The sequence below is a fragment of the Erinaceus europaeus genome, chromosome 8 (genome assembly GCF_950295315.1).
Source record: "Erinaceus europaeus chromosome 8, mEriEur2.1, whole genome shotgun sequence".
NCBI lineage: Eukaryota > Metazoa > Chordata > Mammalia > Eulipotyphla > Erinaceidae > Erinaceus > Erinaceus europaeus.
The window spans coordinates 38,767,726-38,782,270 of NC_080169.1; the positions used below are offsets into that span (position 1 = coordinate 38,767,726).

The window sequence follows — 14,545 nt, forward strand, 5'->3', positions numbered from 1 at the left end:
ATAAGGCTTTTGGTTATTCACTTACCATGACCATTGACATAGGCTTCATGCAAAGAAAAAGTAAATTGAAGTATCTAAAGCAGTGAGAAGTGTCTGTAGTTACATTGTATTAAGGGCTCAATAAACACAGATTGACTCTAAGTAACTAGATTTGAGTATTTTGAGGTTCATTAAAATTTCTCTTTTCTTATTGTTTTTATCATAGTTGTATTTCTTCCTCCCTCTTGTTCTTCTCCATGATGGTCTAGTTAGTGGTGTATCTATTTTACTTATTGTGTTAGAGAACAAGCTCTGGTTTCATTAATTTCTGGAAGCATCTTTTTTTTTTCTATTTAATTACTTTATTTTGTGGTTTTAACTATTTCCTTCCTTCTGTTGACTTTTTATTTTAATGAGAGAGAGAGACACAGAGAGAAGGACACAGAGAGAAAGACCAGAGCACTGCTCAGCTCTGGTTTATGTTTTACTGGGGATTGAACCTGGGATCTCAGAGCCTCAGGCATGATTTTTTTTTTTTTTTGTATAACCATTATGCTGTTTCCCCAGCCCTCTAAAATGAATTTCTATACTACTTCCCCAGTGACACACCTACACTTACTAAACATCTGTTCCAGGAGGTAGATATCACAGATACCTGCTCTGAAATGGGATTCTATCTAAATATTCTCTTTAATTTTTTTTTTTACTGTTTTCATTTATTTATTGGATAGAGACAGCCAGAAATTGAGAAAAATAGTGGAGATATAGAGGGACAGAGACAGAGAGACACCTGTAGACCTGCCTCACCATTTGCAAAGTTTCCCCCCTGTAGGTGGGGATTGGGGGCTCAAATCTGAGTCACTGTGCATTGTAACATGCACACTTAACCAAGTGTGCCACCACCCGGCCTCTCTAAATATTCTTTACTTAATTTCATGAATGAGATGCTCCCTTCTTTTTACTGTTCATATCCATATTACCAACTATGTTATCCAGATCTGTTGGGAAATTACTTTCTACAGTGACTTCTTTTTAACATATTAGATTAATTTTCTGATGCCACAACGGGATATATATATCAAACAAGCTTGTCCCTTGAAGCATATGGTTATTAATTTATGAAATTCCTCCCATTTTTTCTCTACATTTGTGTCTCTCTATCATCCTATCTTCTATTGCCCTTCTTTAACACTTTTTGCAAAATGGAATTTTTTTTTGATATTTTCAAGCAATAGTTAACCTGGTGTAATCTGTGTAGAACATATCAAAACTCTGTGGTCATTTCCGAGGGTCCTAGCTTGTTCCTTCATATCTCCTTACATAAACTGTAAATCTAATTCTGAGCATTCTTATTTTATTTGTTTACCACTAAGGTTATCACTGGGTCTCATGTTTGCATGACTCCATCATTTTTGGCAGTCATTTTTCTTTCCTTTATCTTTGGTATAAAGTGAAAGACAGAGAGATAGAGGAGAGAGGAGAGATGAATGCAGCATTTCTTTATCACCTGTAATTTTTTTTTTCATGCAATTGGTAACCAGAGGCTTTAACCTGAGTCCTTGAAAATGTGTGTACTCTACTGGGTGAGCCACCACCTGGTCCTTTAAAGACCTTTGAAACAGAATCATACGATAAGTCAACAATTTTTTTTAAAGAGATAAATTTGTTGGGAGAATAAAATATAAGATATATGATTCACTATACTCTTCACTTAGTATGTCCCCTCTCACAATATTAAAATAAATATTTATATATTTATATCTTTATTTGTTCTTCATGTATATAATCATAAGAAAGTTAGTATCAAATTGTCTGTATACTTATGGTGTTGCTTGTTCCCTTCTAACTCTACGTGTCACGAAAGTACAGAAGGCTCTCTATCACCTTTAACATACGTAAAAACCAACAAGTTCCTAATGAATTGAAGCAAAGTGAGGAGTAAATACTTTTTAAAATTACATTGAAAAGCTGGGATCAGTGAAATAACTCAGACGGTATGCTGCTTTGCCATGTGTTAAACTCGGGCTCAAGAACAGTGCCTACCACACTGAAGGGAGCTTTGGTGCTGTGGACTCTTTCACACTCTTTTTCTGTCTCTGTTTACCTGTATGAGTCTTAAAATATAAACAACAATTTCATTTTGTGTTTTAAACTACCAGCAACAGCTTACAAGTACTTGAAGAGGAAGGATGTATCTAATCATGGAATGTACAACTTATATGAAATACTCATGATACAACATTATGTGTACTAACAAAGAAAAAAAATAGACATTTATAAGGAAAAAGAAATGATGAACACAAATAAACAGGAAGTACAGAATAATTCCATTAGTGTTTTTAAAATGTGAGATAAAATGTTGACGTGTACTTTCACAAATATAAAACGGAAAATATAAATGATTAATATCATATTGATTATCTCTGGAAAAATGTGAAGCAAAACTGTATAACTGGCATAAGTATCTCCTGCCTTTGTAACTCTTTAAAAGGTAGGTTGCACATTATACTGCATGTGAAAATAAGGCTTGGATTTCCTCACAAAGCCAACATTGCAGGTAAGGCAAAAGTTAACAAGAAGTCTTTTATTATTTGCAAATTGTAAGTCAAAGGGAAGCACTGAAACACTTAGCTAGAACTTCTGCGAAGGCCTGGTCAAGTTTGCCTGCTAATTGAAAATATAGAAAACTCAAGAACATGTTTAATGGCACAAGAGTGATATTTACATAATTAGAAAAACACTCAATATTTAAATTAGAAATATTATTGAAATAAATAATGTTTACATCACTATAAATTGTATGAGTTGCAGACCAAAACTGTAGGATGACCTTAATATAAAATATTGTAATTAATTAATGTTGAGGTTTTTAGCTTTAGAGATGAAAAAAGAAAGTATGTGCTTATTATAGAATCTAGACTATGGAATTATCTTTGTTATAATCTATTCCTAGAAAGAATGTAACATTTTTTAATGACATCATTGGAATGTTCCAGATTTTACATAATAAAAATTTCTCCCACTAGGAACATTTTTTAAATAATTAAAGTGTATCTCTTTTAAAATATCATTATATTCCATTACTTTATTTTTCAGATTAAACTTTTTCCGTGATGTTTCCAACTTCAGAGTCTTAGCTTGTGGTGGAGATGGAACTGTGGGATGGATTCTGGATTGCATAGGTAATGAAGATACATCTTTAATGTGCCTGCATGAAGGTGTTAATCCTGTATTATTTGTTTTGTCTATTTTTTTCATGTATAATGTGTTTGAAATTATAGTGTTGTTATAAGTAGGCCTCTAGCATGTTGCACAGGACTTAGTCTAATTTGTCTATATTTTGACATCTAACTTGCTAAAATTAATTGAATATATCTAGAACCCACTTTTTATATAAACCATTATTCATATAATTTACTAACCCCATTGCTATTATTTTAATAAAATTCACAAAATTCTCTTGTGTAGCCTGTAAGATAGCTTGCCTAAATAGCCTGTTTTGTCATGTGCATACCCAGGTTCCAAAGTGGCCTTGACAACATTTGAGGGAGTTTCAGTACTGTGATATCTTTCTTTTACTCTCTCTCCCTCTGTCTTTCTGTCTGCATAAGGTGGCCCTCAGGGACCGGGTAATGGTGCACCTGATTAAGTGCACATGTTTCCTGAGTTCAAGGCCCTGTTTTACACCTACAGGGGAAAGGCTACACAAGTGAAGCAGTGCTGCAGATACTTCTTTGTGTCTCTCTTTTCTTCTTCCATAACCTCTCTTTCAATTTCCCTTTATCCTATCAAAATAAATAAATATATATTTTTAAAGTTAGCTCTCAGCTGTTAAGTCTGGGCAATAGCAACAAAATATCAGTTGTGTCTTGCCTTTGGAACCAAAGAGGAGGTTAGACTTTGGGGTACTGCATTCATCAAATAGAGGTATTGATATTTATTTGACCAAAGTGGCTGTTCTATTTGTGATCTAACATTCATTGTTATTATTATTTTTTTTTATTCCACAGAGAAGGCTAATGTGGTCAAGCATCCTCCAGTTGCCATTCTTCCTCTTGGAACTGGCAATGATCTAGCAAGATGTCTGCGATGGGGTGGAGGTAATGCCCCCCCCAACCCCACATGTCAATTGCCATAGGATTTTTTTTCAGATATAATCCATATATATATATATATATTTACAACTGTCTAGCATATGATGTGAACACTAGAATGAGGGTGGAGATAGAGTTCACCAGCTATACTGTGAGTGATTTTAATCTGATACTAATTATCAAATTGATGAGGCGGGTGAACTTTCTTTAATTTTTTTAAATTTCTGTCATAAGAAGTGAAAAATCTCCCACACACCACCATAAGCCAGAGGTGAGCATGCTTTGTTAAAAAAAGAATGAAAAAGTGAAACATGAATTACTTCTAAAATAATATTCAGATGTGTTTATTAGTGATTTAATAATGACTAATAAGGTTATAGGATAACACGGGTTCAGTTCCATATAGTTCCTACCACCATATATCTGTGTCCCATACTCTCCATTGGGAGCTGGAATATTTTTTAATTTTTTAAGAAAGGAGACATTAACAAAATCATAGGATGGGGGGTATGACACCACACAATTCCGCCACCCAGTCTCCATATCCCATCCCCTCCCCAATAGCTTTCCCATTCTCTATCCCTCTGGGAGCATGGACCCAGGGTCGTTGTGGATTGCAGAAGTTGGAAGGTCTGGCTTCTGTAATTGCTTCCCTGCTGAACATGGCCATTGGCTGGTCAATCCATACTCCCAGTCTGCCTCTCTCTTTCCCTAGTAGAGTGAGTCTCTGGGGAAGCTGAGCTCCAGGACGCATTGGTGGGGTCTTCAGTCCAGGGAAGCCTGGCCGGCATCCTGATGGCATCTGGAACCTGGTGGCTGAAAAGAGAGTTAACATACAAAGCCAAACAAATTGTTGAGCAATCATGGACCCAAAGGTTGGAATAGTGGAGAGGAAGTGTTGGTCGATACTCACTGCAAACTCTAGTGTACTACTGCTTTCAGGTATATATTTGCCCTAGCTTATGGATACCTGTGAACATATGCTCTATCTCCTGGGACCTAGTCTATATCTAGGATTTGGGACTTTGTTAGGAAGTGAGCCCCCTGGGATGGAATTAGAGAATACTGTGAAAGGAAAGGTCTCACCCGAGTGATGAAGCTGAAGGGTTGTCGTTCCACACCTGAAGTCTCAGGACAGTCTGAAGGGAATCATGTCGGGGTGGCACTCATTGCCTTGATTAGGTTGCAATCAGCGGATGCAATATTATTTGATAAGAATTGGGAGAAGCATATGGGAAAGTGGGCCCTACTCTAGGGTCCAGGAGTGGGGGCATTTTAGGCTCTATAGTGGAAATGTGAGGTTCCTGCTGTCTTAGGGTTCAAGAAGACAATGGATAGTTATTGTTATCACATTATTTGATAATTGGGTTAACTTGGAAAAGTCACTTTGTTAGACATACAATCAATTTTCCCCCTTCTCATATTAATTAAATAGTGATTTATATGACTACAATTTAATAGGTGTGTACATAAACACCATTCCCATCACCAAAAGATTGTGTCCCATCCCACCCACCAACACCTACCCCCACTCACAGACACCCACCCTCACCCCCACACCCACTCCCAGCCCCGCCGGCCCAGGAAGCAGCATTTCTACTCCCCCTCACCACAGGGTTTTTACTTTGGTGCTCTATTTTCAATATAGTCAGATCCTGCCTTTAGTTTCCGTTTCTGATCTTTCTCTACTTCTACTGATGAGTGGGATCATCCCATACTCATCATTTCTGATTTAGCTCACTTAACATAATTCCTTCTAGCTCTGACCAAGATGGGTCAGAGAAGTTGAGTTCATTGTTCTTAGTAGCTGCATAGTATTTCATTGTGTATCTATACCTTAGCTTTCTCAGCCACTCATCTGCTGTTGGGCACCTGGGTTTCTTCCAGGTTTTAGCTATTATGAGTTGTGCTGCTATGAACATAGGAGTGCACACCTCTTTTTTATTGGGTGTTATGGAGTTCTTGGGGTATATCCTCAGGAGAGGAATTACTGGGTCATATGCAAAGTCCATGTCTAGCCTTGTGAGGGTCCTCCAGACAGCTCTCCACAGAGGCTGGACAAATTTACATTCCCACCAGCAATGCAAAATGGTTCCTCTGTCCCCACAGCCTCTCCAGCCTGTGTTGCTGCTGTCCTTTTTGATATATGCCATTCTCACAGGGGTGAGGTGGTATGTCAATGTTGTTTTAATATTCATTTCTCTGACAATCAGTGACCTGGAGCAATTTTTCATACGTTAGTTAGCCTTTTGGATCTCCTCTGGAGTGAATGTTCTGTTCATATCCTCTGCCCATTTTTGGATGGGGTCATTTTCTTTTCTGGTGCTAAGTTTGCTGAGCTCTTTGTATATTTTGGTGATTAGTCTCTTGTCTGATGTATGGCATGTGATACTCTTCTCCAATTCTGTGAGGGATCTCTTTGTTTGTGTGATAGTTTCTTTGGCTGTGCAGAAGCTTTTCAATTTGATATAGTCCCATTTGTTGGTTTCTGCCTTAGTCTTCCTTGCAATTGGGTTTGTTTCATCAATGATGTCCTTGAGCTTTAGGTGGGAAAGTGTTTTACCAATGTTTTCCTCTAAGTATTTGATTGTTTCTGGTCTAACATCCAGGTCTTTAATCCATCTGAAGTTGATTTTTGTTTCTGTTGAGATAAAGTGGTTCAGTTTCATTCTTCTGCATGTTACAACCCAGTTTTCCCAGCACCATTTATTGAAGAGAGCCTCCTTCTTCCATTTAATACTTTGGGCTCCCATATAGAAGTTTAGGTGTCCATAGGTGTGAGAATTTATTTCTGGGCTTTCAATCCTGTTCCAATGGTCATTGTGCCTATTTTTGTTCCAGTACCATGCTGTTTTGATGATGATGGCTTTATAATATAGTTTAAGGTCTGGGAGTGTGATGCCTCCATTTCTGTTTCTTTTCCTTAAGATGGTCTTGGCAATTCTAGGTGTTTTCAGGTTCCAGATAAATGACTGTAGTGTTTGTTCTATTCTCTTAAAGAAGCTTTGTGGAACTTTGATGGGTATTGCATTAAATTTGTATATGGCTCTGGGGAGAATATTCATTTTGATGATATTTATTCTTCCAATACATGAGCATGGGATATCTTTCCATTTCTTGTATCAGTTTCTATTTCCTTGAGTAGGGACTCATAGTTTTCAGTATACAAGTCTTTCACTTCTTTGGTTAAATTTATTCCTAGGTATTTGATTGATTTTGCTGAAACAGTAAAGGGGTGTGATTTCTGGATGTCTTCTTCTTCAGATTTAGTGTTTTCATAAAGAAATGCCACTGATTTTTGTACACTTATTTTGTAGCCTGATACCCTGCTATATTACCTAATAACTTCCAGTAGTTTTCTGCTGGATTCTTTAGGTTTTTCTATGTACACTATCATATCATGTGCAAAGAGTCAGAGTTTGACTTCTTCCCTTCCAATCTGTATTCCTTTGATTTGTTTCTCTTGCCTGATTGCTATGGCAAGAACTTCCAATTCTATGTTGAAGAGTATTGGTGACAGTGGACAGCCCTCTCTAGTCCCGAATTTGAGGGGGAATGCTTTCAGCTTCTGTCCATTGAGTATGATGTTGGCTGTAGGTTTGCTATATATAGACTCCACTATCTTGAGGAATTTCCCATCTATTCCCATTTTTTGTAGAGTTTTTAACATGAATGGGTGTTGGATTTTGTCAAAGGCTTTCTCTGCATCTACTGAGATAATCATGTGGTTTTTGGCTTTGCTTTTACTGATGTGGTGAATGACATTGATTGACTTACGGATGTTGAACCAGCCTTGCATTCCTGGGATGAATCCCACCTGGTCGTGATGAACAATCTTTTTGATATGTTTCTGTATCTGGTTGGCCAAGATCTTGTTTAATATTTTGGCATCTATGTTCATCAGAGATACTGGTCTGTAGTTTTCCTTTTTTGTTGTGTCCCTATCAGCTTTTGGTATCAGGGTGATGTTGGCTTCATAGAAGGTGGAAGGGAGTATTCCTGTTTCTTCAATCTTATGGAAAAGCTTAAGAAGTATGGGTACTAACTGTTTCCTGAAAGGTTTGTAGAATTTGTTTATGAAGCCATCTGGTCCAGGACTTTTGTTGTTCGGGAGATTCTTAATAACAGTTTCAATTTCTTTGTCTGTGATTGGTGCATTTAGATTTTGTAGTTCTTCTTGGTTCAGTTTTTGAAGGGCATATTCTTTAAGGAATTGTTCCCTTTCTTCCAGGTTCTCTAATGTGGTGGCATATAGTTCTTTATAGAAGTTTCACAGGATTCTCTGTATTTCTGTGGTGTCAGTTGTGATATCTCCTCCATCGTGTACAATTCTATTAATTTAAGTCTTTTCTCTTTTTTGTTTGGGGAGTCTGGCTCGGGGTTTGTCAATTTTGTTTAATCTTTCAAAGAACCAACATTTGACTTCATTGATCTTTTGTATGGTTGTTTTATTTTTGATGTTGTTTATTTCTGCTCTAACTTTAGTGATTTCTGTCCTTCTGGTTGCTTTAGGGTTCCTTTGTTCCTCTTGCTCTAAGTCCTTCAGGTGTGCAGTAAGGTTGTTCATTTGAGCTTCTTCTTGGTGTTTAATATGTGATTGTATGGCTATAAGTTTCCCTCTCAGTACTGCTTTAGCTGTGTCCCAAATATTTTGATAGGTTGTGTCTTCATTTTCATTAGTTTCCAGGAACATTTGAATTTCCTGCTTGAGTGAATCTCTTACCCAGTGGTTCTTAAAGAGTATGTTATTTAGTTTCCAAATTCTGTGACTTTTAATAATTGTCTGTTTGTTGTTAAATGTTAGTTTTACTCCACTGTGGTCTGAGAAGATAGTTGGGATGACTTCGATGCTCTTGAATTTAATAATGGTGTCTTTGTGGCCTAACATGTGGTCTATCCTTGAGGATGTGTAATTTGGATTTGAAAAGAAGGTGTATTCCATTTTTGGTGGGTGAAAGACTCTGAAAATGTCCAAGAGGTCTAGTCTGTCAATCTCTTCATTCAATTATCTTCTATCTTTGTTGGTTCTCTGCTTTGTTGATCTGTCTATGTGTGAGAGTGGGGTATTGAAGTCTCCCACTACTATTGTATTACTATTGATGTATTTTTGAAATTCTTTCAGTAAGTGCTTGACGTATTTAGATGGTCCCTCATTGGGTGCATAGATGTTAATACTTGTTAAGTCTTTTTGGCTGATTGATCCTCTAATCATTATGTAATGTCCTTTCCTATCTTTTATTACTTTATTTAATTTAAAATCTATCGTGTCTGAGATGAGAATGGCTGTTCCTGCCCTTTTTGTGGTCCGTTAGCCAGCATGATAGTTTTCTATCCTTTCACTTTAAGTCTGTGTTTATCTTGTTGTGTCAGATGGGATTCTTGCAAGAAGCATATGGTTGAGTTATGTTTTATGATCCATCTCCCCACTCTGTGCCTTTTGATGGGTGAGTTTAAGCCATTGACATTTATTGATATTATGGATTTAATGTACTGTAGTGCCATTTTTCAAAATAAATTTTTGTTTGCTCTGATATATTGCCAGTATTATAGTGATGTTCTTGTTTATAAGAGATCCTTTAGAACCTCTTTCAGGACCGGTTTGGTTTGGTTGCCTCCTTTAACTGTTGTTTGTCTAAGAAGGTTTTGATCCCTCCATCTAGTTTGAATGAAAGCCTAGCGGGATATATTATCCTTGGTTGAAACCCTTTTTGATTCAGGGCTCAATAGATATCTTGCCATTCTCTTCTTTCTTTTAGAATTTGAGTGTAGAAGTCAGCAGATAATCTTATAGGTTTTCCCCTGTATGTGACTTTTTGTTTCTCTCTTGCAGCCTTTAGGATCCTTTCTTTATCCTTACTCCTTTTCATTGTGACTATGACGTGTTTGGTGTCTTCTGTTCTGGGTTGATTCTGTTTGCAACTCTCTGGGCCTCTTGAATCTTAATGTCCTTTGTTATTCAGGTCTGGGAAGTTTTCTTCTATTATTTCCTCTAGTATGTTTGCTTCCCCTTCCTCTCTTTCTTCCTCTTGCAGGCCAATTATACGAATGGAACTTCTTTTGAGGTCATCCATATGTCTCTGTTGTTGTTTTCAGTGTCTCTCAATCTCTTTTTGAGCTCTTCCACCTCTTTCTTATTTTTCTCTAACTCATTCTCTGTCTGACTAATTTTTTTTTTTTTGCTTCTGTTAGTCTGTTTTCCCTTCACTCAACTGCTTTCTTCAGTTCAGTTGTTTCAGCTTTCAGTTCTCTAATTGCCTTAAGGTAATCAGTATTTTCCTTGGGGGTCTCATCTGTTGTTTTCCTAATACTGCCATTCCTTTCCTCCAATGTTGTTGTCATTTCTGTGATTAATAAGTTTATTATTGCTTGCATACTTATCTATGGTTACTTCTGGCTGATTTGTAGCTTCTTCAGGGCTCTTGTCTTCATTCATTGGAGTAGCAGTTTTATTTGTTTTTGATCTACCCATTTTCTTGATTTATGTGTGTCTTATTTTTATGTTCTGTTGTTTCTAAGTTGTTGTGTTTAGAGTACAAGCAACATTGAACTAAATACATTTATGACAAATGCAATCACCATTCTCAGAAATTGCTATAGCAACAGAAGCAAGGATTGAAGCAGTTTAACCACTACCAGTTAGCCAATGTCTCCAGTCCGTGGAAAAATGGCAAGCAAGTCCAAGTGAAGAAGAAAGAGAAAGGAAAAAAGGGCTAGCAAGAATAGACAGTTATGCAAATCTACTATCCACTGTATATTAGGGGTAGCAAGAGGAGAAAAGGAAGTAGAGCAGAGATACACACATAGAGAGTCTATTCTGAGTCAGATTTCTTCCCAAAAATAGTTCACAAATGAATATCAGTGAATTCAGAAAGCCAAAAAAGGAGGAAGGAAGAAAGGAATAAAAGAAAAAAAAAAGAAAAACAAGAGATAGTAGAGAAAAAAGATAGGAAAAAGAACTATAATAAAAGAGCAATGAAAGGAAAGTTTTTTAATTAATTTTTTTAATTAGCTAGGAGGAGGGAGAAGGTGACAGTGGGTAGAGGAGGTGTAGGAGTAGTGAAACTAGTTCCTCTCTCAGTGGATACGATGCCCAATCCCCTAGCAATGGAAAATATACTGAGTTCATTCTTGTCAACCTAAAGGAGGGCTGGAAAGAGATACACCTTTATATAATATTAATAACAAAATACAGCAGTCTAAAAAACGTGTCCCAGATTGCCTCGAGCTACCTAAGCAGTGGCGGCTGATTGTTGAGAAAGTAAAACAAACAAACCAACAAAAGAAACCAAAAAAAAAAAAAAAAAAACACTTCAGTGCAGTCTTTCCCTTTTGTAGATCCAATTGGCTACTTACAAAGAAAGAAAAAGGGCCAAGGGTTTCAGAAATGAATAGGATTGGAATGGAACCCCTGTTTTTCCAGGAATCTTGGTAAAGAAAGAAGCTTAGCAGGAGAACCTGCTAGGAGCAGCTCTCTGGCACCCAGGGTCTGGTTATGGGGGGGGGGGGGAAGGGTGTGCTTTGGGAATAATAAAAAAAAGTCTTCCTTTCTTTTTTCCTCTGTATTCTAACACAAACTGGGCTAAATTCACCTCCTTGGTGTCACAGCTAGGACCCCAAATTCACTGTCCTACTGAAGGCAAAAAATCCTACCGTTTCTAGCAGTTGTTGTCGGTACTAGGCCAGTAGCTCCTTCTCAGTTGCCATCTCTAGGGCCCATATCCATTCCTAGTTAGCACAGGAGCCTGTGTAACCTCTGAGTCCCTCTCACTTTGAGCGCACTGCCCATGGTCACAGCTAGGAACATTATAGGCTACACTCATTTCAGGAACATTCTTCCTCAAATGGCAGTGTAGACTAATACAGCCTCCCTTCAGAGAGTGGGGTAATCTTTACTATTGCTGCTCTACAGTGAGGGCAAGGTCTTGGAGAGGCTCACAAGAGAGCTTATGATGATATTCCTGATGGAAGTGACCAGTGATGGTGCAGAAGAGGGATCTGTTAGAGGGATAGGCCCATGATATCTATGTGGGGATTCAAGGATTTTCTGATTAGAGCCCCAGATGATGGGGTGGCCTAGAATTTACTAAGAAATTCGTCATTAAAGTGATGGAGTTGCATGATAAATGCAAAGGAAAATAGTGAAATATTAACATATGACTTATCTAAGATTGAGTGAGATAAGCCAAAAATACAAGGGCAAATACCAAATCATCTCATTTGGTATTTGCCCTTGGTATTTGCTCAGGACTAATAAAGTAGGGACAGGAAGGGAGAACACAAAATGACATATGGACTGGACATGGTGTATTACACCAAAGCAAAGGACTCTGAGAAGGGAAGTGGAGAAAGAAAACTCTGAGGGGGGGGTAATCATATAATAAAGTTTTATTAATTTGTCAATGCTTTCACTGTAAAGTATTATCCCCTTCAGTAAATACATATATAAACAAGGTTTGGTTTCAAAAGGACTTTAGAGTTAGTGGCACATATGAGTCATACATAACTTGTGAAGTTCCTTTCATTACAATGTAAACTAATGAAAGTTCTCATGGAGGAGGTAAGATGATATAGATGGGAAATCTAATAAATAGAACTATAGAAAACAGAGTATGGACATTATTATCAGAGGGCCCATCAAGTTCAAAGGTTCATATGTGACATACAGGCATTTGACATATCCAAAAATCTTAAATAAAATAGTGTGGCTAGAATAAGGAAAGTAAAGGGAGAAGATTTCAGGATGAAGAATTAAAAACTATTTCTGAGTTGATAATAGTCTATACTTAAAACTAGACTTTACTAAAGGAGAAGGGACCAAATTTTAAGTATTTTTAGTATCTCCACCGTCTTACAGAAGTTTGAAAAGTTTCTTCTAGGACAGTGTGAATCTAAAATCCTTAGGGATCTTGTTAAAAATTAGTGACCTGACCTCATCCAAAGTTTGCTGAATGGAAATCTCAAGAGGCAGGACCTGGGCAGATCATTTTCTTTTTAAATAAACTCCTTATGTACCTCTGATTTATGGTAAAACTGGAGACCAGTTGTTCCATGATTAGCTGGCCAGTAGGTGGATTTTAAGTTGTATATAAGTATATGTGAATATGATGGGCAGAACTGAAGAGTAAATTCGAAACTTGGAATATTTCAAAATTTCACTAAGCATATAATTTAGTAAAACAAAATTAAAGGGTATAAGGCTAAATCATAGAATCTGAGTACAAAAATAATACAAGAATTTTGATGTGCTTGCATTTGATAATGCTTATATACATGTACTGTGAAAATAAGCAGCTTTATTTTTGATTCTACACTAGTAAATGTCTAAAACTCAAAATTATATGAAAGTATCACTTGAGCTATATTCCAATGAACTCTTACATAATTCTTTCATATATTCTTAGACTCAATGGCCCAGGGAGTGTGATGTATCTCCCTGTGGAGATGTGACTGTGAAGACTAAGTGAGTCCTACCACTCACAAGCAGTGTGTGAAATCTAGATGACTATGTCCAGGGAACCCCTCAATGAAATCTATATGACTGTGTCTTGAGAGCCATTTCACTAAATTCTTGTACTAGCAATTAGGACCTTACTGTAGCTGTGGTGGATCGCTTTCAGAGACTAGAAGATTATGACTAGAACTGAAGCTTGCTTCTATTTCACAGGGAAATAAAGCTATGTAGTTATGTGGTGAGGTATCCAGTACTCCTGAGATTGCTGGGAAACAATATTCTTTAGAGATAGTGTCTTCTTTTGTTGCTTTCTTCAAGGTTGCTAGCAATGACATTTATTATTAATTCCAACCTCAGTTTATTCACTGAAGCCCTTTGCTTCCTGTTCCAATGATGCAGGAGCAAGCCTGCATCTCTGCAGTGACTGAAGCCTGATATAACCACTGTTATTACCCAGATAAAGCTCTGCCCAGAGGCAAGCAGAGTTACTTACTATTATCCTTTTTAGTCCCTCCCTCTCCATTATTTTCAATGTGTAGAGGGATATTAATCATCTATCTCCATTATTTTCAATGTGTAGAGGGATATTAATCATCTATCTCCATTATTTTCAATGTTTAGAGGGACATTAAGTATTGAGAAGACAATTACATGGTCAGAAAGATAAGTTGACATTTGCATTGGTCTGAGTTTAGCCCAGGTATAAGTCCTGCCACCAGAAAGGAAGTGCTATTACAAAGGTAAAGTTTAGTGCTGTGCCATCTCTCTGTGTGTCTCTACCTGAATGAAAAAAATGATCTGGAGTAGCACAGTCATGTAAGGTCTTGGCTAATTTTTTAAAAAAGATTATAATTAAGAAACATCAGAGGACAGGGTAGTGGAACACATGATAGAGAACACATGCTACAATCTACAGAGACCTACATTCATGCACCCAGTCCCCACCTGCAAGGGAAAAGTTTCACAAGTGGTTCAGCAGAGCTTCTGCTGTCTTTCTCTTTCTCTACTACCTCCTCTTTCT

The 14,545-nt window shown here is 37.2% G+C and overlaps 1 protein-coding gene across 8 annotated transcripts in view; it reads left to right on the forward strand.

Annotated features, from left to right (window-relative positions):
- The window catches only part of DGKB (diacylglycerol kinase beta), a 918,246-nt gene that overhangs the window by 362,274 nt on the left and 541,427 nt on the right, over window positions 1–14,545 (forward strand). For all 8 annotated transcript variants that reach the window (XM_060196157.1, XM_060196160.1, XM_060196152.1 and 5 more), the window contains 2 exons: window positions 3,076–3,161; window positions 3,990–4,079. In XM_060196157.1, coding sequence (XP_060052140.1) covers window positions 3,076–3,161; window positions 3,990–4,079 — 176 coding nt within the window. The remainder of the gene's footprint in view (window positions 1–3,075; window positions 3,162–3,989; window positions 4,080–14,545) is intronic.